This window comes from Rhodnius prolixus, unplaced genomic scaffold (assembly GCF_049639745.1).
Source record: "Rhodnius prolixus isolate KJV_2025 unplaced genomic scaffold, Rpr scaffold_10, whole genome shotgun sequence".
Taxonomy (NCBI): domain Eukaryota; kingdom Metazoa; phylum Arthropoda; class Insecta; order Hemiptera; family Reduviidae; genus Rhodnius; species Rhodnius prolixus.
Window position 1 is genome coordinate 13,402,412 of NW_027411615.1, and position 26,489 is coordinate 13,428,900.

Sequence of the window (26,489 nt, forward strand, 5' to 3'; positions counted from 1 at the left end):
GCTAATTAAATTTTTGATTAAATTGTATTTTTAATTAGTGCCCATCTCTGATCATTTTTTTTGTAGTAATAATCAAAATGTAACTAAATATCGACAACAATCAAGATTCTTGATATGTTTATGAACACAAAGTACAGATGGTTAAAGCACACTGAATTAAAAATGTATATTTTTTTAAACTTCAAATCCTTTATTTTAATAAAATTAAGAAAATTGCACTGTCCACTTACCTAATGTATCCTGATTGTAACTATTCTGATCCAGGAACAGGCGATAACTAAGATAGATAAAATCTCCTTGTTGCCCACATGGTTTTGTTTGTTGAGTCCATGGAGTATCCCTATAAACTGGATGTGGTAGTCCTAACTTAATGTCCGGCTTTTCACCCCGTGATGGTATTGTACTGTGAGCCGGTACACAAGTATCTGGCCAATTGCCAGGCACTAATACTGTAACGCTCTTCCAAGAAGCTCGTCCTCTTAAAGATCTGTACACAGCGCTTGAAGCAGACGACAGTGCAGTCTGAAAACAAATTTACCTCATGTAATAACATATATAACCTTAAAATAATAAGTAAAACATAGATTAAATTTGCCTAAATAAAATAAAATAAATGAATTAAATAAATAAATATACGTATATGCAAACAAATAAATTAAAATTAATATAATACAGAAATTAAGTTTAGTTTTTAATTTATTAAAAACCTATTTTTAGGAGTTATTTTGGGACAACACAATGCTGGGAGTAGAAAATCTATGTACAGCCCTTTTACGACTTTATTTCGCATAATAAAATCATAATTTCCTCTTCAGTCTAACAAATATATATGTATAATATATTATAAAAATGATTCAAACAGAAATCATCAGTTCTATGTATGAAGCATTGTTATCGTCCAATTAATTTGGTGAGAGCAGATAAATAAATTTAAGTAATGTACATAAAATTATGTAGATTGTTTTGATATTAACAACTTAAATAGTTGTTTGTGCTTGTAAATATTATTTACTTGTTAGATACAAGATTATGTACACACATTAAATTTAATGTGTTTAATGTATTTGTAATGAGATTAACATTTATTTCAGGTGGGCTTTACCTCCAACTACGAAATTAGTTGTGTCGTGGACGGAAGCGACTAGCAAACATGCTGTACTGTAAAATTTCTTTTATTAACCATTAAATAAAATCCAAAGGCCTAAGACCGGGAATCGAACCCAGTACCACAATACATATTAACTTTGCAGTTCTCGCCCTCTAACCGCTCGGCTACAGTGGCGCCTGAGATTTACATTTAAAATGTCTTTTAACGTTTCTTTGCTCTTTTTTACTTCCTATTATTTTTTCTTATTTTAATAAATAATGTACATTGAAAATGTAAAAATGGTAATGAATGTTTACTACAGAACAATAAGGTGGAAAGTATAAAGTTAAATGACACCGAGTATTACAAAAGTTACGATTTTCCTGGTTTCGAAATTGAGCTTCATGCAATTTTCTGTTGATGAAACCATTTTACAATTACAAAACGTTCGCCCTCTTTCTTTCTTCGACTCATGAAGAAAGGGGAGATGTAGCCAGAAATTGTTGGAACACCTAGTTATTTAATTCTTTTCTATTCGTAGTTAAATATTGATGTAATTTTATTTTAGTAACGAAATTATTTCATCAATAATAACTTTAAAAATAAACCATGAACAAATGTGTTTACAATGACACTAAAATGTTCTCCTTTAGATAGTAAATAATTTTGTAATAGTGTAAGCGAGCGTATCGAGACATCTATAGGAAGGAGTTAAACCAGTATGTATAAATAGTAAAAAGAAGATGTACAGTTTGAAAGGTCGTGTGGTGAACTTTGATATTATGGGAGTAAAGTGGGAATGTTTTGAACGGCTATCCGCAGGGCACCACGAACATTGTCCATAATCCTTTGCTTTTTTTCCCAAGCTTGGATTCCAACGCTAACCTCCTTAGAAGAAATACATGCAAATGAATTCTCTTAACGTTTGGTCAAAATCTATGTAAAAGATCTAATAGGAGATCTTTATTTTTATCTAGATAAAATGTAGATGCTTCTATTTTGTTCTTTTTTTAAATGTGAAAATCTAATACTTCCTATAATAGATTCCTGTAATTGGATATTACATTTAAAGTAAAAGAAACTCGTTCTAAATTAAAAACAAGACATATCAATCCACCATTAAAACTTTGCATATTTTTGTTTACTTCAATTAAATCAGATAATTTAGAAATAGCCTAATGAATATTCAAATAACTTCATTAAACGTAAAGCCAAATTTTGCTATCTGTTTAAGTAAAATTTTGAATAGGATTTAATTTTTGTTATTTTAGCAGAGGCTAAGTTTACATTTTTAAAGGTTCGAGTACACAATTTTTAGTTTGAATTCTTCAAATAGAAGAGTGAAAGAATGAAGACAATCTGAATCCTTCTTTTCAATTTATATTTAAATTTAAAACTACTTACTAATTTGCAAACTAAACAGAAATATACAATAAGAAAATATGCGTGAAGCTATGATATTGCGAGATAACCATGAAACAAGAAAATCAAGAAGTAGCAATCCTTACAAGATGTCAATGATATATTCATTCCAAGGAAGGTTATCTTGGCTACTGGCAATTCAGTGGGCATGGTGGTTTGCCTGATATGTCAAAGGAGGAGAAAGTACAAGAGGATTAGATCAAGAAGTGAGAGCAGTATGGAACTTATGATATTTTGGTCTAGGAAAGTTGTTGTACGAATAGGATGTTAAGGTCTTTGTAAAGATTGAGGTAGAAACGTCAGCTATCCTGTCGGGAGCAGTTTTGATTGAAATGTTTGTACAGTCTGTATGTTTGTAGGTTTGACTGAACACCATAGCTTTAGTCCGTAGGTCCACATAGGTTTGAGGATAGTATTGTATATTAAACTCTTGAGTTCTACAGGCAATTCGGAGCGCCGTCTAAGTAGTATGTAAATACGTTCCGCACGTTTAGTAAGCTTGTCATTTAACACCAGAATGAGGGTACCAAGTGAGTCCTTTGTCTATGTACGGCCACATTTTATAGGAAGAGGATCGTTGTTGAAGTAGACAGGAGATCCAACTGAGAGTGAACGTGGCATGCAGACATTTTTGTGGGTTCATTTTAACTAGCCACTTATTTGCCTCAGAGTGAGTCTGTTACTTCTGTGAAGAAAGTAACGTACTTGCAGTCTAGCAGTAAGATTGTATGGACTGCAAGTGTTCAAAGAAAGTAGCGGATATGAGGCTATCTGGGCTTCACAAAAGTGGTTAGGCCTGTGCACACTTTAATTTACAAATTTTCTTCATATTCCAAATATTTGAAGTATCGTTTTTTTCCCCCGTTCTTGATAATAAAGGATTCTTTAATTCAAATAAAATGAATATTTAAAAAATAATCCATTTTACTAATACTGGCTGCAGCGTTTTGGCGTTCCAGGCCTAGGTTACCTAGAGTTACTTGGTTGGCCCAGGAAAAAGAATTATAGAACAAAAGGCTCATTAGTTGTATCGGCAAAAGGGTTTAATTAGTTTTTACCATTTCCAGAAGACCTCATAAATACAGAATATTTGTTGTTAATAAGTTTTACTATGAATAGATGACAACTTAAAAAAAATAAAAATAAAAACGGCGACAGTCACGCAAAAATAATTAACGCGGAATATTTTTTTTTTTTTAAAAAAAGGACTCTAATTGAGATGCCAACACAGTAAAAGCAAAGACATTCATTGAATGATAAATGTATTTCTCTTCTTTACTAAGACGTTATTTTTAAAAATAAATAAAGAAGGAATACAAAAGAACTTAGTGATGAAGAGAAGAAAACAGACTAACCTGAACGCTTCTGTTGATAGAATCATATCTAGGAAATGAGATTTTAAAATTTCAAAGTACATTCTTTTGTGGCTACAGTTGCCTTCCAAGCTGTGGTGGTCATAAAAAAAACAACTAAATAAATAAAAGAGAGGTGCAGCCATTTTGATGACAAAGAGTTAAGCGTACCGTCCATTCATCAAACTAATGTCATACTTAGTGTACAAAGCTAGCCTATTCAGCTAAAGAGTATGCTCAAACCAGACATGGTTACCAACTTCTCTGAGAAAAATTCCCATGTTCATTTTTTTTTTCTTCTTCTTCTACTTCTACTTTTTACATTTTTAGATTTACTAAAGAAAATGTTAAGTTTAGAACTTCTAAAGTCTAAGGGGAATCTCACTTTTATTTTAAAATGGTTCTTCGCCCTTTCAAATATTCAACACAGCACTGTGTACCAAACTCGGCGACATAATCTACATTTTAAAACAAAAAGAAACCGTTCTATTACCACTCTAAATCCAAAAGGTTTTAGATACTCAACATTATACTTCAATAGTTATTACAAAAGGATTTACCACTCATGAATATTTCCAATTTATTGTCCTTTAAAAGTTTTTTTTTTTTTTTTTTATGATGAAACAACTGCTTTTAAAACAAGTTACTTTTGTAGTTCCATATTTTTTTTTTTTAAATCTTTTACTGTTTGAAGATAAAAATGTTTTGATAGCACAAATTGTTCAAAATTTTACACTGAACGCTGCGTAATGTTTTGATTTATTATTAGTAAATCAAGAAACTGTTTCCTACACTCCTGACTAGTTTGACGCCATGAATTTGATGTTTTAATGTTATTGAAAGAACCACCTTCCGAAAAAAAAAAAATTACATGGTTATCTAAATAATTAAATTAAATATCGCAAAGAAGATACTCGTCTAAGCCGACATTATAAAATAAAAGTATTTTATGATGTTTGTTTATAAAAATATCTGAACAGGATGTTCCATTGCGTATGGACCCAGTCTCTGGGGAGACTAGCACATAAAGAGAGGGACACAGCCTCTTATATCCAATCAGTTTGCATCGCAATAGCTCTCTTTGAGGCTTCTGAGATCCTTTGAGAAGCAAAATCTCGACTGGAGGGCGAAAAAAAAAATCTAGATCTTGTAGAAAGGCGGAGGATTTCCTTTTTCTTCCTTCATAGAACTATTACAAATAAAACGGCGTAAAATGGCCTCTTGGGTTCAAAGTGTGGGAGAGTTTATTATTTTACGAACCCTAGAGCAGGAAATGGTATTTCATATTTTTTTTTTTTTGAACTCTTAGCGATCGCCAGGTTATGGGGTATGAGAGATCTTAGTAACTCTTCGGCATAAACAATATTTGGCCAAAACGGCAATAAATACCTGGACCTTGTAAAGAGGTTAAAGAAGCTTGTAAAGTGCTACAATGTCTGCAATGTCTTGTAATATAGTATTCTTAATTCGTATGATTACATAAATTTGGACCATCCATTTTATAGTTCAACTAAACTACAACATTTTCTTGGAAGATCATATACTGAGACTAATTTTCTATTCATTTTCTAACTAAAAGTGAGAAGTTCTTCTCATATCTTCTGTTGGAAATATTTAATTAAGATGTAAACATTAATCTACAATATTAATTATTAGAAAAAAACAAGCAGTACTCACAATGTAGTCGGAATTACTAGAAAGAGGTAAAACATTTAGCACGCAACTGCCAAGATTATAGAAGTGAAAGCTTGGTTTAACACTTTATGAAAGATAGTGTTCATTTAAAGTTTATTGCCTGAAATGAAGAACCAGTGTTAAGAGTTGGCCATGAAAAACTCCTCCTATTTAATGCTCCGTTTCTCTTTGGCACCTCAACCATTTCTCTAAGGACTTTCTTTTCTTTTTTTTTTTTTAGGCGTTAAACACAAAGTTGTTTTTTTTTTATCTATTATTGACGACACTTTTTAACTAACTTAATAAAACTGACAATAGATTTTGAATTTTTACAACTCTGCGAAAACTTAACATATTTCGCGGTAACCATTTGTTTAATGTACTTTTTAATTCATATTCTTTTTAAATCATTATTTTTCTTGTACAGATCTGGTGCGCTCGCTACCTTGGGCTCTACATAGGACGAACGACTAACGTGGTACCACACGCTAGAATAAAGGACAAGCAATGACAAAACGTGCGAAACTGCTTTACAGACTACTTGGACGACGCTTCAAATGGCCCATTGAAACTCAAACGTTTAATATACAGTACTATCCTCAAACCTATATGTGGACTTACAGACTAGAACTGTGGGGTTCAGCCAAACCTACAAACATACGGATTGTACAAACATTTCAGTCAAAACTACTCCGACTGATAGTTGACGCTCCTTTCTATGGTGACTAACCTCACTCTTCACTACGACCTCAACATTCCCTTCGTAGACCAACTCCCAAGTCTAAATACCTAAAAGTTCTATACTACTCTCTCCCCTTGTACTGTCTCTCGCTTCCACTGATATCCCTAATACTCCTCGCCGATTGAATCGCCAGTGGCCCCGCGACTTCCTTGTAGGCTGAAGACCTAAATCATTATTCTCCTATCTCTCCTCTCTCCTCCTCACATTCTCCTCTCTCCTATAGAGAGTGCTACCGCTGGGTAGTTTCTCTCCTCCTGCTCTCCTCTCGCACCAGTTCATCACTCTCTCCGTATTTACTTATTGTATACAATGTGTACAGATTGTAAATTACAAAATAAATTAAAAAAAAAAATCATTATTAATCCACGTTTTAGAAGCTATTCTTTTTTGTTTAACACATTTGGATACAATTATGTATAAGCTAATTTGTTTTGATTAAACATATCTGAAACATATGCTAAACTTACTTTTAATCGTTGCTCAGCCTATAAAGTTTAATCTTTCTTCTCCGTGTGGATGTAATGGTTTGAGTTTGGACTGCTTTTAGACTTATTTAGAATATAAGTAATTATTGTTTAGAGTCTTAAACTTCTAGAATGACGAATAACTCAGAGGAAACAGTCTATAGGATATCGATGATGATCTACAGGCCTCAAGGAAGTTCCGGGGCGATTCAGTGGGCATGGTGGATTGTTAGGAATGTGAGTAGAGACGAGAGACTGTACCAAAGGATTAGAGCAATTAAAGAGAACATTATGGAACTTTTTTAAAGTAACAATGTTTTATAAAATCCCGCTTCTAGTAAAATAATTAACAGTCGTTTAAAGTGAAATAGAATCCTTTTAAAACTGTGGCTATTGAAGCAAACCCCACCTTAAACTGTGAAGCATTAATATGAAACGAACGATGTTGTTCTGTGAGAGGGCAAAATCGGGTATGCGGGCGATATTAGCAAGGTTATTATCATTATCATCATTATTATTATCTTTTTGGCGCCCACACGTCTCGAAACCCACATGCTCCCCAGAACTCACTGAAAAGTCTGCTCTGAACGCTCACATAACTTTTAATTATCAAATTTTTTTTTTTGGATTCTAAAACGTTTTTGAAATATATTTAATTCTCAACTTTTTTTTTTTTTAATCTTTTAATTGGCCTCTTGAGCTAGCAAATCAGCCATTTACATTCTTCTTTCGAAGCTTCTTTAGTATATTGAATATTTACAGAGTTATCTTGTTGTTTGTTATGAACTCAAAGAGCTCTGTGTAAATGCTGCCATCATCAGCTGCCAGAATAGTATTTAAATTGGGCAGGTAAAGGACATCCAGTCGCTAGAACAGCCCTTCACAATCTTTCTCTTCCTTTAGTATTGTTAGCACATTCCAGGATTAGATGGTTGGCGTCTGCTATTTATTCCAGAAGTACAGGAACACTTGTGAGATGTTTCCACCCCAATCCTGGCAAGATAGTGAGGTGAATAATTGTGATTAAACCACATTCTAATGTCTGTGCTAACAAACTTCCTATTGTAGTTTTTATATCTGTAAAACCAAGGTCTTTTGGGGACACTAGATTGTATGGCTGTGTAAAATTGATCCTTTTCTCGCCTTTGACAATTCATATATCCGCAACCATTCTGTTCAGCTCTCCGCTTTTGCATAAATTTTTAATATCGGAGACTAATATTGAGTATGGAGATGTATGTTGTAAGGAGATCGCATCCTTGGCTTTACGAATTTGCAGATCACGCGTGAGTGTTTAATCAGAGCTAAAGAAAACCTTCGGGAAATCCCTAAAAAACTAAAGGAATTTATTTATTCAAGTAGCCTTTGCTATTTGGCTCCCTCTCAGCACCGATTGTGAATCTTGAATAACAGAATACTTACAGTAAAAAAAACTCTCTTTGTTCTATTTACTTTTTTCTTCAATTTTTCCTTCACCCAAAACAGAAAATTACTTTTCAATATTACCTAACATCTTTTGAATGTAACCGAGAAAGAGGAACTCATAATTCTTTTAACTTGACCGCATATTTATATAACAAAGACGTTCAATTGAATTTTGGATATCCAAAAAGTATACCCACAAAAAAAAATAAAGTAATCAACATTTTATTATTTTTTTGCCTTCAAATTTATGGAAGAAGCCTTATAAAACATAATTAGACTCAATAATTAATAAATATAAATTGGGAACTGAAGCTGTTCAATTTTAATTGGAATGATGAAGGGAAAACTAATTTATTTTAAACTTAGGTAAGTTTTTCTACTAAAATATTTTCCTCACAACGCACTGTGGAAACCACTGCGTTGCTATTGTCTTCAGGGTGGTTAACGTAGCGTTCATTATAGCGTTATTAACTATGGATGATGGCAAGCAATATCCATTACAAAGAGATACTCTTTAGATTTAGCGCCGACGAAGAAGACCGTTTTCTAATTGTCTCTTTTATTGACGTACAGTCTATTGATTGACTTTACTATCCTTTACATCCACACTTCTACCATTTCTTGCCCTTGCTGAGCTTTGAAGTAAGACAAAGCTAGCAGGATGAAAAAGCTAGGCGATATGATAGCTTTTTCTTAGGCTAGTTATTAAAAATTTGATATTATTCGTTTTTCTTACTGCCTTCTTGCTGTCTTCCCAATAATAAATTCTTTCCCTCACAAAAAAACAAAATATTGAAGATCATTATCTTTGCTCCAAAACAGCCATTGTAGTTTTGCAAATTGGTGGAAAACACAAGTCTTTTTTGCTAATGCAAAGGCGAACAATATCACGATTCTTCCAATTGGCTCCTGAATCGTCAGCAGCAACTTAGCTTTCCTAGTAAGAACGTTTTCAGAGAACGAATGACAATTAGTTCACTCTACAAATCTTCGAACTGTTCGATGATTTACGGATTCAGTTGTTGGAGATTTAAAAAGAAGGCAATACAATACAATTATTTATCCCCCAAAAATAAAAAAATATACGACAGTCTGAACAATCTTTTCTGAACAAACACGAAAATACTAGATAAGGTCGAACAAATTTAAAAGTATTTGTAAGAACAAAGAACAATTTGACAAAAACATTGAGATATTCCACAATTTTTCAAATTATATCTATTCGGATTGATTTAAACTGAAATACTAGCGATTTCCTCAGTTAAAGCACTACCATATTAATTTTCTGGATACTAAAATCTACTAATGTTAGCAATTACAACAAATTTATTGAGAACAATGGCAGCTTGCCACTAAGAGAACCAAAGGAAAAAGCAAATCGAAAGAAATATATTTCTAGTTCCAGATTGTTACTTCAACATTACCTTGCCTTAAAAACAGTATCATTCTATTTAAATATTTTGTTTTTATCGAGGACCACCCATTCCAGTATTCTATTACTTCCAGTGAATTGTTTGTATAAAATTTCTAGTCGTATCTTTTTTGTTATTGTTTATTTGCTTACCATGCAGCGAAGTTGCTCTTCTTTCTTTTTAGTTTCAACATTTACTTGAAGATGGCGTATTCATTGTGTTAACAGCATTCTCTTTTCATACCAGTTTTCCGAAGGAAAAGAACCAAATGGAAAATAAGAAAACGTGTTTTTATATTTTTTGTTTTAAATGAATGGAAATCTAGGTGAAAAAGTTTTACGTCTATTTTTATGCTACATATAAAAAAAGTTGAACTAAAAGAAAAAGAATTCAACGTTTATTTAAAACCAAAGCTATCTTTTAAAAGTTGTACTTTTCTGTACGAAAAGAGAGAAAGGAAAAGAATCTTAACACTTAAAAGCATATTCTGTCTTTTATAAGACAACTTATTGTAAGTAAACTGAAATGCTGAACTTCGATAATACGAGAAATTTGAAAATTTCTTTTTTCTGCAACCATGTAGGGAAGTTCTCATTACTCAATTAAAATCAGCTGTGTAATGCCCAACTTCCCACACTAGTGGGGGGAAATTCCCATTAGTGTCACTTTCCGCACAAGTGAGTGGAAAAACTTTATTGTGCTTCCTTGATATAAGAAGTTTTGTTATTAACATAAATATTTTCTGTAAAACTCTAATAAGCTTATTTAAATTTATTTTATTTAAATAATTAAAAAACGAATATTAAAAATTAAATAAAAATTGAAAGGAATATAGAAATAAAAATAATACTTTAATAAATAATTAGATATTTTTAATTATAACAGTTAAAAAGGTTATAGTGTTACCTTATAGAAATTTAAAATGGATTCTAGTGATTCCTGTTTAGAAAACACTCCTCCATCAATAAAAGAAACAACAGAAAATGTAATAAGTAATGTAAATACGTAAGTAATGTAAATAATTGTAATATAACAATAAATGTTTATAATAAATAAATTACTTTTTGTAGACTGTAAAAATGAAATTTTTAATTTTATTAGTTAATAAATGGTTGCAGAAAAAATATAATATTTAACTCTAGTGTAAAGTATTTTCCTCACACTCGGCAATTTGCACTTGCTCTCGCATCGCTTCGCTCGCTCGTGCGTGCAAACCCTGCCTCGCGTGAGGAAAAGTAGTACTTTCCACACTTGTTAAATAAATAACTATTATTGCTCGTATTTGTAAGATTCATAAATCTATTGATTTAATATTTTTTTTAAATTGTTATTTCCTCTCATCGGGTTCAATTTTCGCCTCGAACGCATTTTTTGAAATCCCTGAGTGCAGAAAATGGTTTTTAGAAAATTGTAGAAGAGAAGTTTGCTTCGAGGATTTCCTTTTGTTTAAAAAGGATAAGCTAGAAATATTTTTTTTTAATTAAAAAAAAAGAAATAAAGTAATTACAATAAATAAATTATTAACCACAACGAGTAGAACTTACATTAATATTTGCTTAAATTTGGTTACAATAGCCAGAGCCAACCTTATATGTGTAACTTTTAGTTTTATTTAGAGTTGCTAAATTTATTCTTTGGTATAATCAAGTTAACTACAACAGAACAGACTTTTACCTTTTTCTTCATGTCCTTTGTAAATTAAAGCAGGTTGTCCAGTGAGCGGAATATTATAGCAAGCTAAGAAGTAACACTGGGTTTGGGCGCGTCTGAAGTTTGAAACGCCTGTTGCAAATATAAACAGAGTGACCCACAAAAAGAAAAAAAAAAAACTCTGTGCAATGCTAATATTTAAATTATTTCAAGCGCGGTTTTTGTATGAAATTTGTATTTGGTGAGCTATAGGATTTTAGTTTACATAAAATGTTATGGGAAGATGGTAAAATAAAAGTTCTAAATGTAATTTGCTTAATTCTCAACGGCAAAATTTGCTTAAGCATGGAACTTTTGCTGAATGATTTGCTTTAATTACGTTTTAGACTGCGCTTTATGGTACGATACTAACTTAACAACGAAAACTGGTCGATAAAATGTAGGAAAGAGTTTTGTGTAAAAGATCCCTAGTGAATAAGCAAACAAATTACAGTTATAAAGGAGGATTTGACCTATATTATAAAGAAAATTTGGGAATTTTATCTTTTATAGAAAAAAAATAGTCAAAGTTGGGTGTTGTTCAATCATTACGCTTTTTTCGTGCAGTTTTTGACGATCAACCCTTACACAACTGTCCTACCGAAAAGTTTTAATTAAATTCTGTAAGCCCCAAATAACTTTCTATTTACTATGAAAATCTAGATAATGGGGAGCCTATATTAGAGGAAGCATGACATGATAATCTTCTAGGAAACATTTTTTCAACTAAAAATGACATTTCTAAAAAGCAAGAGGGTAAAACAAAACCATTTAGGAGGTTAAAAAAAACCACTTTACCTTATGGTTTTACCTTTACCTTGAGTGGTTAGCGAATACTGGATTCCAACGCTGTGATCCTGAGTTCGAATCCAGCTGCTGGCCTTTAGATTTTCTGTACCTAGGAGCTTCTTACAGCTTACTGTCCGGTGATGGATAGTGTTGTCTTTAACGAGTGCACTGAAAAAAGCTCCGGGCGTTATAACCTCAGTATAACGAAGAACCTTCCTTTATTTTATTTTTTTTTTAACCAATTCTTAAACTCCATGTATCATAACTGTGTGGATCGCTGAAGTCAAATGACAAGTCTTTACAAAGAGCAGCTAAAACGCTGTCTTTAGCTGTTATTCTTCTGTTGTTTAAAGGCAAGTCAGGCCGTCTATTGCTCTGTCTTTAACATATTGGTCTTCAGTCAAACCATGAGTCTTAAAAAGCCTCTTTTAAGTTCTAGTATTAGGTCTTCCTTAGTCTTTCTCTATCCTTGCTTCGCAAATAACCCTTATTGTTGCCGTCTCCGTAGTGGCTGAACAATCGAGTTCAGTTCTTTTTATCCAGTCCAAACTAGCCTATACAGTTTTACTTCTTAAGCGATTCTTTCTGGAAGTGCCATCAATTTTATAAGAGTAACTACATCATCACTGATTATACAGTTCATGTCACTCATGCAAACGTCAACATGGAAAATAAGTTATAACTACTTATATACTAAGAATTCTCGGAGACTTCGGAGCTTGTTGATGCTCATCCCTGGTCTCCTCTTTAGCCTTCTCTCTAATCCTCTCACTAACATTCTATCCTCGCAGGTCGAAGTCCTATCGCTGCTCTAATCCTCTTACAAACCTTTGATTTCAAAAACCATGCTTGGTGCTGCTAAATATTTAATTTAGGTAGACTTTAGTTTTACCCTGTTCTTGCGCATTTCCCCCATCTCATCATATGATTGTCCGTCCAATCGTTTCAATACATCTTGATCTATATTTACTTTCATACACAAGATCGCTAAGCGTTGCAGACTCCCTGGTTTTGCTGGAGGTTTCTATAGCTGTCTCTTCAAACAATAATTTGTCTTTGAAGACTATTTTTTTTTTTCTTGTATGAACTGGTTATAGGACCAATCTCGCCTCCTTATCTGACTCCTTAAAGAAATGCGCTTTGGAAAAGAATCTCTTAAATTTTAAAAACATTTTCAAATATATTTAAATAAATTGTGAATTATTACCACTCATTTTAAATATTACATCAACTTTATTTCCGTTATATGCAATAAAAAATAAATCTAAAAAAGGCTAACGCACGATATTTTGCTTTAAACAGAACAAGAAAGAAACAAACATCTTTTTGGAAGGGAAAGAAAGAGTTGAAAGATAATACACTATCGGGTTCTTGTTTACCCTAACATGACGCTAACTTAAATCTGTCTTCCAGTTTTTTTCAACTTTCAAGTGTGGCCCATTTAAACAAGTATCATTCTTCTCTACTTGATAAATAGCCTGTTTCTACCCAACATCAACTTGAGAATGATATACTTACTAAACTGTCTGTAACTGAGTCTTGAAAAAAAAAGAGGTTACAAATGGCAGTTTCATTTTTATGGCTACGAATTCAAGAGTTCAAAACTCGTCCCCATACATTTTATTCCAATAAAAATGTTGCATGAAACTAAAAGTTTATCAAATCATACGAAATCACGCTGCTTTTTACAATAAAGCAAGAACTGAGCATAAATAAACTTGTAAAAAGTAATTTCTCACTTCATCATGAAGTATTTACAGATTTTACTAAAACTGTAAGTTTTGTTATAAAACAAAAGGCAAAAGCAATAACCTACTGTATATTATTATTTTTTTTTGGCAGCGTTAATGTATTTCCAATGTTCATGTTATTTAGATTTCGTATTTCCTTCCCATCGTTTAGAGGTATCATCTATCAAAAAGTTGTCTGGAGATATACTTTTACCATAAACATCTGCAAAAACATTATAGATTTGATGTATACGATATGAATTCAATGAGGATATATAAACTTCCTTTTTCGGAACAGCAATTATTTTATTTAAAGACAAACTTTCTTTGTTTTAAAAACTTAGATTATTATTCAACATTTAAACAAAAAAATCTTATCTCTTTAGCGAAGTAGTTATAAACAAAATCTTTAATAATAAGAAGAAATATTGATTGCTAAACTTTTATCTAATATAGTTCTCATTAGCTACGTGATGTGGCTATTAAATAACGAGACTGATGCTGCTACAGAAGAACTATGCATGCGCCAAATCTTAACGACCGACAGCTGTGCAGCGTAAAGAGTAGAGAAATCTGTCTGACGAACCATCGTTTGTGTAAGAGGTGTTAGTTTTGTTTTGCCGAAAACATGATACTACACATGTAGTAGAGCAACGAATTGTCGTGAAACTGGGTAAAACCGCTACTGAAACTTATCTTTTATTAAAAGAAGTTTATGGCGATGAATGTTAATCACTTGCGCGAGTTTTTGAGTGGCTCAAGCGTTTCCAAGATGGCCGAGAAGACGTCGAAGATGATGACCGCCCAGGTCGCCCTTCCACCTCCAAAACGGATGAAAATATCGATTATAATTAACCAACATTACTACCGTGAGGTGCTTGCTCAACTCCGTGAAAGAGTAAGGAAAAAAACGACCCGATTTGTGGAAGAACAAGTCACGGGGTTCTCCATCAAGACAACGCCGCGCCAGCTCACACTGCATTGTCTGTCAAGACGTTTCTATAGCCAAGTACAACATCCCAGTTTTAGGCCATCCGCCTTATTCGCCTCACCTGGCCCCATGTGACAATTATCTGTTCCCCAAAGTCAAATCTGCATTAAAAGGAACACGATTTCAGCCCGTTGAAGCTGTGAAAGAAAAAGCGGCAAGCATCATGCAGGAGCTCACCAGAAAAAGACTTCCAGCACTGTTGCGGATAATAGTAAATTCGCATGGAGCGTTGTATGGATAGGGGAGGGGTGTATATTGAAGGTGATAATAACTAAATATATATAAATTTAAAATAAAATGTTTTACAGCAATAGTTATTTAATAGCCACACCTCGTACTAGCGAAATCTTAATTGGATGAGAAAGATATGAATTCATGAAAAAAAATATGTTCACAAAATAGAAAGGGGAACCTGCCCTGAGCGTGACAATTGCATCTGGTGCTAAAAAATAGTTGTATGTGGATTGATGCTTAATCAACTGGTTTGCTGAATTTTTTAAAAAAATGATGCACGCAATAGAATAGCGATGTATGATGATCATCCAAAGCTGATGTCTGTCAACAATTAGCAAATTGTTTCTAAAATCTATCTCTAAGTAGCAATTCAAACATTTTTCCCCAAAACAACAGTTTTTTTTAAAAATCTAATTGCCAAACCAATTATTAATTACTTTTTTGAATTTATTATTTTGCTGAAATCAATTGTTCATTTTTCTCGGAGTTCCTATAACATTTCATGTATAAAATTTTGCAATGGTTGTTTGGTAAAATGATTACTAAGGGAAGATAGATTTTGATAAAATATCTAGCGGAAAGATACAGGGATAACTCTCTTCGTTTATTGCCAATTCACTAAATAAACATAAAAAGGAACACTAATCAATCACAGCTTCTAAAATAATTCTTCCATTCTATTAATCTTTTACACTCCTATGGTTTATTGACAAAAATTATTTTGTAAAAATGATCACTAGATACGAGGGTCGTTGGAAAAGTCCGTGCAAAGTCAGAGAGATAGCACCACTGGCGCGTATCGAGGTTATGTTTAGTTAGTAGCATCTCTTGGAAGAACACACACCAAGTTTCAGCCAGATCGGTCTATTTCTTTGTGTTTGGCGTTCGTTTGAATCGAGGAAGTCGAGTGATTTTCAAAAAATGGACGAAAAAGAATTTCGTGTGTTGATTCAACACTACTTTATGAAAGGCAAAACGCCTCAGGAGACTAAAGAGAAGCTTGATAAACATTATGGTGACTCTGCACCTTCGATTAGAACAGTTTATAAGTGGTTTCAAAATTTTCGGAGTGGCCATATGGGCACAAGTGACGCTGAACGTTCTGGACGCCCTGTTGAGGTTACTACTCCAGAAATCATTGATAAAATCCATGATATGGTGATGGATGACAGAAGAGTGAAGGTGCGTGAGATTGCTAGTGCTGTGGGCATCTCGAATGAACGGGTACATAATATTTTGCATCAACATTTGGACATGACAAAGCTATCCGCAAGATGGGTGCCGCGATTGCTCACGCTTGACCAAAAACGAAATCGTGTGAAGTGTTGCAAGGACGGTTTGCAGCTGTTCCAGAAGAATCCGCAGGACTTTAAGCGTCATTTCGTCACTGTGGATGAAACATGGTTACATCACTACACTCCTGAGATCAAAGAACAATCTAAACAATGGGTTACCAAGGGGGAATCTGCGCCAAAAAAGGCGAAGACCGTTCCTTCGGCCGGAAAGATTATGGCGACTGTCTTTTGGGATTCGCAAGGAATAATCCTCATCGACTATCCGGAAAAGGGTAAAATTATTACAGGTGCATATTATTCATCGTTATTGGACCGTTTGAAAACCGAGCTGCAAGTAAAACGCCCACGATTGGCCCACAAAAAAGTCCTTTTCCATTACGACAACGCGCCAGCTCACACCTCAGCAGTTGTGGTCGCAAAATTAATGGAAATAGGGTTCCAACTCGTTTCACATCCCCCCTATTCTCCAGACTTGGCTCCCTCGGACTACTATTTGTTCCCCAATATGAAGAAATGGCTGGCGGGAAAAAGATTTTATTCAAACGAGGAGGTGATTGCAGAAACGAATGGCTATTTTTCAGACTAGGACAAATCCTATTATTCGGAAGGGATCAACAAACTAGAGCAGCGTTGGACGAAGTGTATAAGCCTAAAAGGAGACTATGTTGAAAAATAAAAAAGGTTTACCCCAAAAAATTAAGTAGTTTTTATTTTTGCACGGACTTTTCAAACGACCCTCGTAGCACTACTTGTACAAAATTGAATATGACTAAAGAGGCTATAAAAGCATTGATTTTCTTTTATCTTTGTAAAACACGCAGGTGGATTAAAACTGAATCTTATTTTTTATTGAAAACAGAATAAATTCAAGAAAAAAATAATTTCAAACACTCTCGTTTGAATTTCAAATTGATTAATACAATTTAAATAATTTTTACTCTCAAATGGTATAGTATTTCACCTCCTATTAATTCAACCTAGTGCTCCATTTAGATAAAGGACAATAACAGTAAATAGTATTAAGCTTAGTAAACTTATACAAAAGAAAGGATACAGGAGAATTTTATTGTGATCCTTTCTCTGTATATATTGGAAACGGAGATGTGCCGAGATGAGTACAATGTCCCTTTGTTTACTCGTGTAGGCCACGTCACAGTTCTGCTCTCCACAGACGCAAACAAATGTTTAATCGATATCTAAGCACTCTCGATAGGTTTTTATACCATTTATTATTATTTTTTATTCAGTTTTGTTTTCTCTAATAAAGATTAGATGAACGCTTGAAAAATTCTGAAGTCATTATATTATTTGTCTATATCTCTCTCGCCGGTTAATTTTATAATTTAAAACAATATTTCTTTCTTTTATTTGACTTTTTTTTGTTCAATAATACGGCTAAATAAATGTAAATATGGCAAAGAGATTAAATCTTTTCATAAAATTAAAACTATCCAATCGTCAAAAACTGCACGAAAAAGTGTGACGTTGAAAAACACCCAACTTTTACAATTTTTTCCTCTTTTTCTATAAAAGATAAAATTCCCAAATTTTCTGAATAATACAGAGCAAATCCTTCTTTATAACTATAATTTTTTTTGCAACAACCCAGATCTAATAGTTTTCGAGAAAAAATATTATTTAAACACAATTATATTATAATTATCACCTCATTAGAATATACTTCTCCACATAAGGTAAGACCTGACCAATCAATAACCGTTTCCAATGTTATGTGGCCAGAAGAAATGGAATTTTAGACATGTACGCCCATATAGAGGGGTTTCAGTTAGTACGTAGTTTTATCGTGACACAAGTGAATAAGTCATCATAATGTTATATAAATGAAATAAATACGATAAGAAACTTTATTATTTCTTCATAAAGTTGGGAAATTATTTTCTCGAAGTTAATTAGAAAACCAAAATCTGAAACTACAGTTCAAAACTAGTTTATATCTACCATATATAGGGAAAATTCATAATTAGAACAGTAAAAGTTAGAGATTAAAGAGAAGTTGAATATGGTTTTCCAAAGGGAAGGTTTTTTTTTTAATTTAAATAAATATGAACACAAAAGCTTTGATTTTGGAACGTGTAAGCTCTTATCTGCCAAAAAAAGAAAAGGCTTTTATCCTGGAAAATGCTCTGCGACGTTTATCCTATGTGTAAATCGATACTCGCAAAAAGGTTGACAACCATTCAATCTGAAGGACTTCACAAACACGAGGTATTATAAAACAAAAATCTATATAAAGGTAAAGAATGTTTTTTTTTATATAAAGTGTGTTGATTACAATTTATATCTCTTCAAGCTTTTATAATATCAAAACTACAGAGAACCATATTGATCCATGTCAACACTGGAGACACCTTTGTATTTATTTTATTAGAACTGTATTGTACTGAAGTTGAGGCTCCATTAGTCCCGCTATTTTCACTGTTGCATAAGTATGAAAATTGTATTGAGTAAGATCGTTTAGATCAAGTAAGGAAACCAAATATGTCGCAACGGCTTGATAATGCGTGAAAAATGACCGAAAAAAGATTAGTTTTCCAAAATACCGGTAGGAGATTCGCTCGTAATGTAAAATAACCTAAAAAAAATAAGTGACACAGAGATAACTACCTAGTATCCAAAACAATTTTATCATCTTCTCTCATAAATTATTTAACCACAAAATAAAATGGTCCAGATTGCCGTAATTTTTCCGTTCTCAAATGATTAAATGACAAGTGTATTTATATTCACTCTTAGTTAAACGGTAAAACTAGTAATTTATGGATGAAATACGTTGATTGTAGCCTCATTTGACGAAATATGCAATAATTTCGTGTAAATAATGGAAATTTTAGTCATTTTTTTTTTTTAAAGAGCTTCATTAGTGTTGTTTCTCACAGGTGACAAAAATTCCTATAATAGAGTTTCAAAGTATGTTTCTCTTAATTTATAAATATCTTTCAAGGAACCAGAGTTTCATCATACCTGTTCTGATGTCAAACAAGACCTTTTTTTTAAAACCAATACGTACTGATACAACAAAGAAACATATACAGGGTGTCCCAAGCTATATGGATAACGACTTTTTCTCGGAAACTGAGATAGCTAGAAAAAAAACTAAAAAATACGTGTTCCCTTAGTTTTTTTTGTTAGAAATCCAAATTTAATTTGTAAATTTTTTTCGGTGCTTCCAGAAGCGAGATACCATCACACTGAATCGCCCCCCTTATCGATATAATAACACCATGTAAAGAGATCTCTCGATAGGAAATTTGATGGGCGTGTTATATCGACATGAGGGGCGATTCAGTGGCCACCTCGTTCACTGGATTTTTACACCTATGGACTATTTCCTTTGGGGATGCCTGAAAAACAAGGTGATTATTCATAACTTTTTTCTTTCTTTACTTATTTCTGCTTACCTAAAAGCATTTCTAAATCTAGGGGTGTCAGAATCAAGCCGGGATTGCATCTGTAGATGAACTAAATCAGAGAATAATAGATGCCTGTAACTCGGTTAAAGCCGAATCTATTTCTTTGGCAGTAAGGGACAATTGGCAGGAAAGAGCATGTCTCTGCATCTCTAATGATTCGAGCATGATCTGTAATATTAATGAGGAGTAAAATTTATAATAAAATAGTACTTTTCTTCTTATTCAATCAAAAAACCGTTATAATATTATCATTTTGAAATTTCTTATAAGAATCATGTTTTCATTCATAACTTGTAAAATATCGCTCACAGAAAAAAACCGTTCGAGTAAATTTTTCTTTAAAAAAATAGAGGAATCTATTTCTGAAATAAAAACCGCACCTCCCCATTCGAAAAAATGAAGTTGGTGCCTGTATCTCGCTTCTGGAAGCACCGAAAAAAATTTACAAATTAAATTTGGATTTCTAACAAGAAACTAACGGGACACGTATTTTTTAGTTTTTTTTCTAGCTACCTAAGTTTCCGAGAAAAAGTCGTTATCCATATAGCTTGGGACACCCTGTATTTACATCAATGTTTCAAAGTTAAGGTTGGTACAAAGGCTTAAATATGGTATCAATTAATGTGAAAATAATGAAAGCAACCATCATAATTATTAAAAAAACTAATATTAACAAAATAAAATTGAAATTAATGGATGTAATTTTATATCAACTGTAAAAGAAATCACAAACTTAAACATTACCCGAACGAACAACTAATATAAGACAAAAGAAACCCAACAGTACAGATTAAAGCCTTCTCATGCTGTGAATTATTTCACGCGGCTATTTCATGTGACGTCAGAGAGAATGATTGCAACATTTGCAAGACAATTAATACATGTGACAGACCTTAATATAAAGGCTAACCAGTGAATTCCTCGACATGACGGCAGAAAAATCTTAAAACAAATGATACAATGATGACTGGACATTACTAAAGACGAATTTTTGTTAACTCAGTTCTACACTCGGAACGCATTACGATGATTAATGTAAATCACTTAAACAAAAATTCCCGGGCATTAGGAAAGGAAATCAGGACGAACTGAAAGTAGTAAGAAAAAAGAAATGTCTAATAAACTAGCAAAGAAAATTAGTTCTACTCTCAAAATTAAAAATATGCGCGTAAAAAGAGAAACATTTTAAGGGGAAAAAATTGAAAACACTAAACATTTTTGCTATCAGAAACCTGATAATTATTCCACATTCATCATTTGCCAAAACTAATTTAATAAACAAGACTAATTTCTTGAGTAATGGACTTTAATGATCTTAAACTGAGTACCTAAAAAAACATCTTCAGTTTCACAAACGTTGCTTAACTTTAACATTATTCTGAAATGTGTGTAATCAAGTTTTAATGGCAATTATCAATAAAACAGAAAAATTTCAGCGATTCCCAAAAACTGAAATATTTATTTAAATACTTAACGAAGACTCTTTTTACAACAGGTTTTTTTCCCCTGAGATTTGGGAATATAAAGAAAATTGCGAATAAAATAGAATATGTACGAAAATAAATAAATAAATATAAGTACGAAGTATCAATGTACAAAACATTGCAACCTTCATAGCAGGTGAGGATAACAAGAAAGGTTAAGGTGTAGGATAAGAATGCAGGGAAAAAGGAAGGAAAAACCTTCAGATAGTGTAGAAAGTTAGAGAAGGATGTGTTTTATTCTTTTGTGCTTGTAGGGTATAGAAGGATCTGTAGGAGGCTAGGTCGCGGCAGAGTGGATTAGGATGACAGTCTATGATGGAAAGGAGGTCCTGCAGGCTGTTTTGGATGTAGGAGTGTACGGGATAATGGATGCAGTCTCGTGGAGTAAGTCAATTTTAGTGCGTCAAGGAAGTCTGAGAAATTTATTCTGTGTTGTCTTTGGAGTTTCTTGATGTTGCTACTACAGGTCCAGGCTCCAGGCGTAGAGCAACATCGTCCAAATGACCACTTTGTTGTAAAGAAGGAGTTTGTTGGTCACAATCATTTTGAAGTCACGTGAGTGTAGAGGAAATAATAGTCTTGTAGTCCAGTTTGCCTGAGTTTACTTTATCCTGAACGTGTGTAGTGAAAGTCAGTTTCTTGTCCAAAGTTAGGCCTAGGTAACTTATTGTGGGTAGACCAAGGAATTAAGAGAATTATTATGTCTAATTTGTCGATTTAAAGAGGGTCTGCGTTTGGTGAAGAGAGTGGTTTATCTTACTTCTCCACTTAGTACAGAATTTGGTTAGTTTGTCGGTAGCAAAAGTAAGTCTGTGATAGTGTCTATTCACCAAGATCAGCTGTGAAAATTAATGTAAATAGAGGGTGTTCATTTTAAGACGGCTCAAATGCATTTCATGCTTAAACAGTTGATCTGAGCAAAAAATGGTAGAGGAAAAATTTGTTGCCCGTCACCTCTAGTTTCAGAATATGTGACTTGATTTAAAATTTCTGCCCGCTTACGCGGCTGACGCGCGACCAAAAATGAGGGCTCGCAGTTGCCCCCATTTTCATATACACAGTTTTGAAGATTATAAAAAATTATGTAAGAAACTGGAAACCGCAATTCGATATCTTCAAAAGTAAAGGTGCTAGGCCATTTCAAAATCTGGTATTTATTAATCATATTTCAATTTTTTAACTTGTTATCAAAGAGAAAGAAGAGCACGCGATAGGTCATTTTTATGTATTTTTTCATTCCCTTTCTTCTGAAAATATTGCCAAGGCAGTAAAGCTAGTATTTTTTCTTAATATCGGCAAGTAAGTAGTTTTCCTTGTAATTTTCTAAGAAAAATTAAATGTCAAGAGCTTTAGATGTTCTCAACCACACACAAAATGGCTAAAAAGTAATTTTACATCTGTTACAAACAAGAAAGTTTAATAATTTCTAGGTAATTTTCGGAGAGTTGCGTTTAATTACCAAAAAAATTGGAAACCTACTGCCACATACGTATTTAAGTGATCAATATCTTTCATTTTAAGGATCAAACTTATTCCTTAATTTATCAAATAATGCACTTTACGCAGCTTGTGCAGCATGTACTTGCCTTCAAAGATGCGGGCAGAAATTTAAAATCAAGTCACATATTCTGAAACTAGAGGTGACGGGCAACAAATTTTTTCCTCTACCATTTTTTTGCTCAGATCAACTGTTTAAGCGTGAAATGCATTTGAGCCGTCTTAAAATGAACACCCTGTATATGAATGTTTTCAAGAATTATTAGAACTCGCAGTTTTGATAAAGGATGGTATATTGAAGATACCGAAACATACTACATAATTATAATGATTAAAGAAAGAAGCTGTGAAGTAATGCCTATTGTTTCAAGCGGGTTTTACGTCCAACTACCAAATTAAGGTGTCGTGGAGGTGACTAACAAACATTCTTTACTATTAAATTCTGTCTATTAACCAAACTAGCAAAATCCAAGACCTAGACCGGTACTCGAACCTAGTTCCACATTACGTCTCAACTTACTGCTCGACTTTAATTATAATGATTAAATAAACAGTAATTTCATAATTGCGACCAATTTTGTCTAAAAAAAAAGTAGGGTACCTCAAAAATTAAGAAATTAATCTTAAAAACCAAAAAAAAGACAATAAAAATTTGTATCTGAAATTTTTAAAAAGAGTAAGCGTGGCAAATGAAATAGAATTTTTTGATTAAATTAGAAAACAGACAATACGTACAATCTTTTACTATGCCATTTTAAAGTGGAAGTAAGTTATTGTTCGCCAAGTAAATCCAGAAACATTCCAAGAAGTTGCGGTCGTCCAGCGGTGGTTGGTGCAAGGTACAAAGGCGGCGTATACTAAACTGCCTGAAGAAACATTCCTATTCAAATAATTAGGCGGCACAAAAGGAAAACTAGGAGTGTTTAAGGAACTGCAAGGTTTCCTTTAAGAATATTATTAAAACGAAGGATATGAAACTAGAAAAACCTTTTCCAGTGTTTTTTTTTTTTTTAATTCCTTTGAAAAAGTTGTAACCATAATATTACCATTGCTTTCTCAACTTTCTTCAGCGCATGAACTTTTTAATCTTTTCTTTAATAGAAATTTAATTTCGTTTCATTTTCCAGTAGAGGCCTACAAAGAACATTGGAGATCTGTAAGTTTAGCTACAAACTTACTAATAACTTCTTATTTGTTCACAGTATATTCCACTATATCGTATACTTATCCAGCAACATATCCACTGCACAATTATAGCTATCAACTACTGTTGTTCTCGGATTTAACTTTACATCTAATCTTCAAATATGGTGTAACTTTTTTTAACGATAATTTTACCAGCTGAAAACATGGTTAGTTCCGCGATGTTAGTATAGCTTCGATTTTATTTTGTGTAGAAGTAATTATGTTTATTGTATCATTGACCGGTATCATAATTTCATCCATCAACAGAGGTAGTTTGATGAAAAGATAATCGACTTCACTTTTGTTTACTTCTTGATAACGGCGCGAGGGAGGTTACATGGTGTATACTTGAGTAACTCAAAATTAAAACAGTTATTAGTTCTTCTAAAAATACAAAATCCCCTGGGATGGATCAGATATCCTACGAATTTATAAAAAATCTTCCGGATAATTGGTTATATTTCATTTTGGCTCTGTATAATAAATTGTTACATGAAGAAAAGTTGCCGAACGAAATTTCAAAAGTTAAAGGGCCCCCGAAACGACCCAAATAACTACCGTGGCATCGTACTAGTAAGTTGTCTGCTAAAATTATTTACTAGTATCCTAGCAAATAGACTTGTCACTTGGGCTGATGAAAACCAGATCATTCCCGAGCATCAGAATGGCTTTAGGCGAGGTCGCTCCTGCGAGGAACATATTTTTACTCTAAGTGCCATTTCACAATTCTATCTGGGCAGAAACAGAGCCGCATACATTATTTTCATTGACAGAGAGCTTTTGACTCGATCAACCACTCTCTGTTATGGTCAAAGCTATTGGCTCTTGGCGTCAGCGGCAAAATTTTAAGGATTTTGGCTTTACTCTAATTCTGCGCGAATGTATATTAGGGTAGGGGGCAAACTTTCAAAAGGTGTAACCGTTACAGAGGGCGTATTGCAGGGGGGGAGTCTCTAAGCCCTATTCTGTTTTCACTTTTACTGTCGGATTTGGAAAACTTTTTCCGACTTACAGGCTTAATTGGTCTCCAGATCGATAAAGATAACGATGTTTTGTTAGAGAACTGAACAGTGAGCTGTAAGTAGCTCATTGAAAGAGAAAAAAAAATCTAAGAAGCCTGCATCTGGGATTCGAACCCGCGATCTCCGAGTTGGAATCTAGTTTACGCTAACCCACAGAGCTAATTCTTTCCCTTCAAAATGTTTATTGAATCGTAAAACTATTTTGGAAAAATAATTAAACAGAATCAAGGAAACCTAATAATTGTTTAAAGGGTTCTTGAACGTTTAGTGCATGCGTAATGCGAGATGGAAATGTAAGTGAAGTCAAAATCTCTACTTTAAACAGATTAATCTACTTTTAGTGATGGATTGTAGCCCGGAACCGGTCAGAGATACAATCAACATTTTGCTACGACGTATAAAATAGAAAATAACTAAGAATTACCAGCTTTGCTCAGTTAAAATAAAAAAAATTCATCACAATAATATTTGAACTGTGAGAAGAGGCATTAGTCCCCTTTTAGAAGTTTATATATTGGCCAAAAATTCTTTCCCCCTCGAGTAGAACATATTTTACAAATTGAGCGCAGAGAGGAGAATTCTGTTAATACTTGAAATATGTGATACGCTCACTTAACCATTCAAAATCAATGTTGGAGGGGCACATTCTAAATAAAAAATAAAATAAAAAATAATGACAGAAAAATGTTTTTCTCTCTAATAATTCTGGGTAATACTTTCAAGCAATTGGGATTTTCTGTTTATTTTTTGAATTCCGATTTGCATAAAAAAATAAATGAAAGCATAAATATTATTTATTTTTAAGCGAATATTATGGAAAATGTAAAAGGTTATCAAGAGTTGAATTGTGAGAGAGATTACCTCCAATTTGCATATAAAAGTAAATTTGTTTTCAATATTGCTTTTTTGAAGTTATTAATGTAAAATAAAATTGAAAATATTATTATTAATATAAAAAAATAAAATTCGGATTGAACACTCAAACTACTTTATCTGACTACTTCTTCTCAAAATTTTAGCTCACAAAATTGCAACCAACTCCGAATGTTTTGGGTTATTATTTCATTCTTACCACTTTTGAAGGAATCTAAGCACTTCTCTCTCAGTTATACCCTTAATTTTTCGATTAAAATCATTCAAGTAAAGGTAAAACATAATCGATTTTGTTTTTGTTAAGGAGCCGTTTATGAGAAATCTTAAAATATTAAAAATAAAAGAGAAGCAATTATTATCAACCGAAAAACTACCCATAACAAAGTGTATCAATCTTTACCATTTCTTTCGTCAAATTACGACGCCTAAAAGAAAGGAAGGGCTTCCCTACGCTCAGTGGTAAGAGCATTAAAGAAGTTTGAATGGCGGTAAAACATATAAGCCATGCTGAAATGTGAATCTTCGCACGAACATCGTGACTTTTCAAAGAATCTGGTAACTAAAACGATGGAAACTTTGAAAGTTACTGAAAATTGTAGCTAAATAACCAGAATAGGAGAGCTCACTGACGATGAGTAACCTAATCCAGTTAGCCGTAGAACAAAGATCGAAATAGAACCGAGCGAGCAGA

The 26,489-nt window shown here is 33.0% G+C and overlaps 1 protein-coding gene across 2 annotated transcripts in view; it reads right to left on the minus strand.

The window, feature by feature from the left end:
- The window catches only part of LOC141457222 (calcium-activated chloride channel regulator 1-like), a 177,117-nt gene that overhangs the window by 9,799 nt on the left and 140,829 nt on the right, over positions 1 to 26,489 (minus strand). The window contains exons 1-2 of one of the 2 annotated variants that reach the window (XM_074133889.1): positions 3,865 to 9,214; positions 231 to 522 (exon numbers count right to left, since the gene is read on the minus strand). Coding sequence is in view for 1 of the 2 variants with exons in the window: in XM_074133888.1 (XP_073989989.1) it covers positions 231 to 522 (292 nt within the window). In the remaining variant the exon portion in view is untranslated. Of the gene's footprint in view, positions 1 to 230; positions 523 to 3,864; positions 9,215 to 26,489 lie in introns of those variants that run through there. The other variant, XM_074133888.1, reaches the window with a different exon arrangement.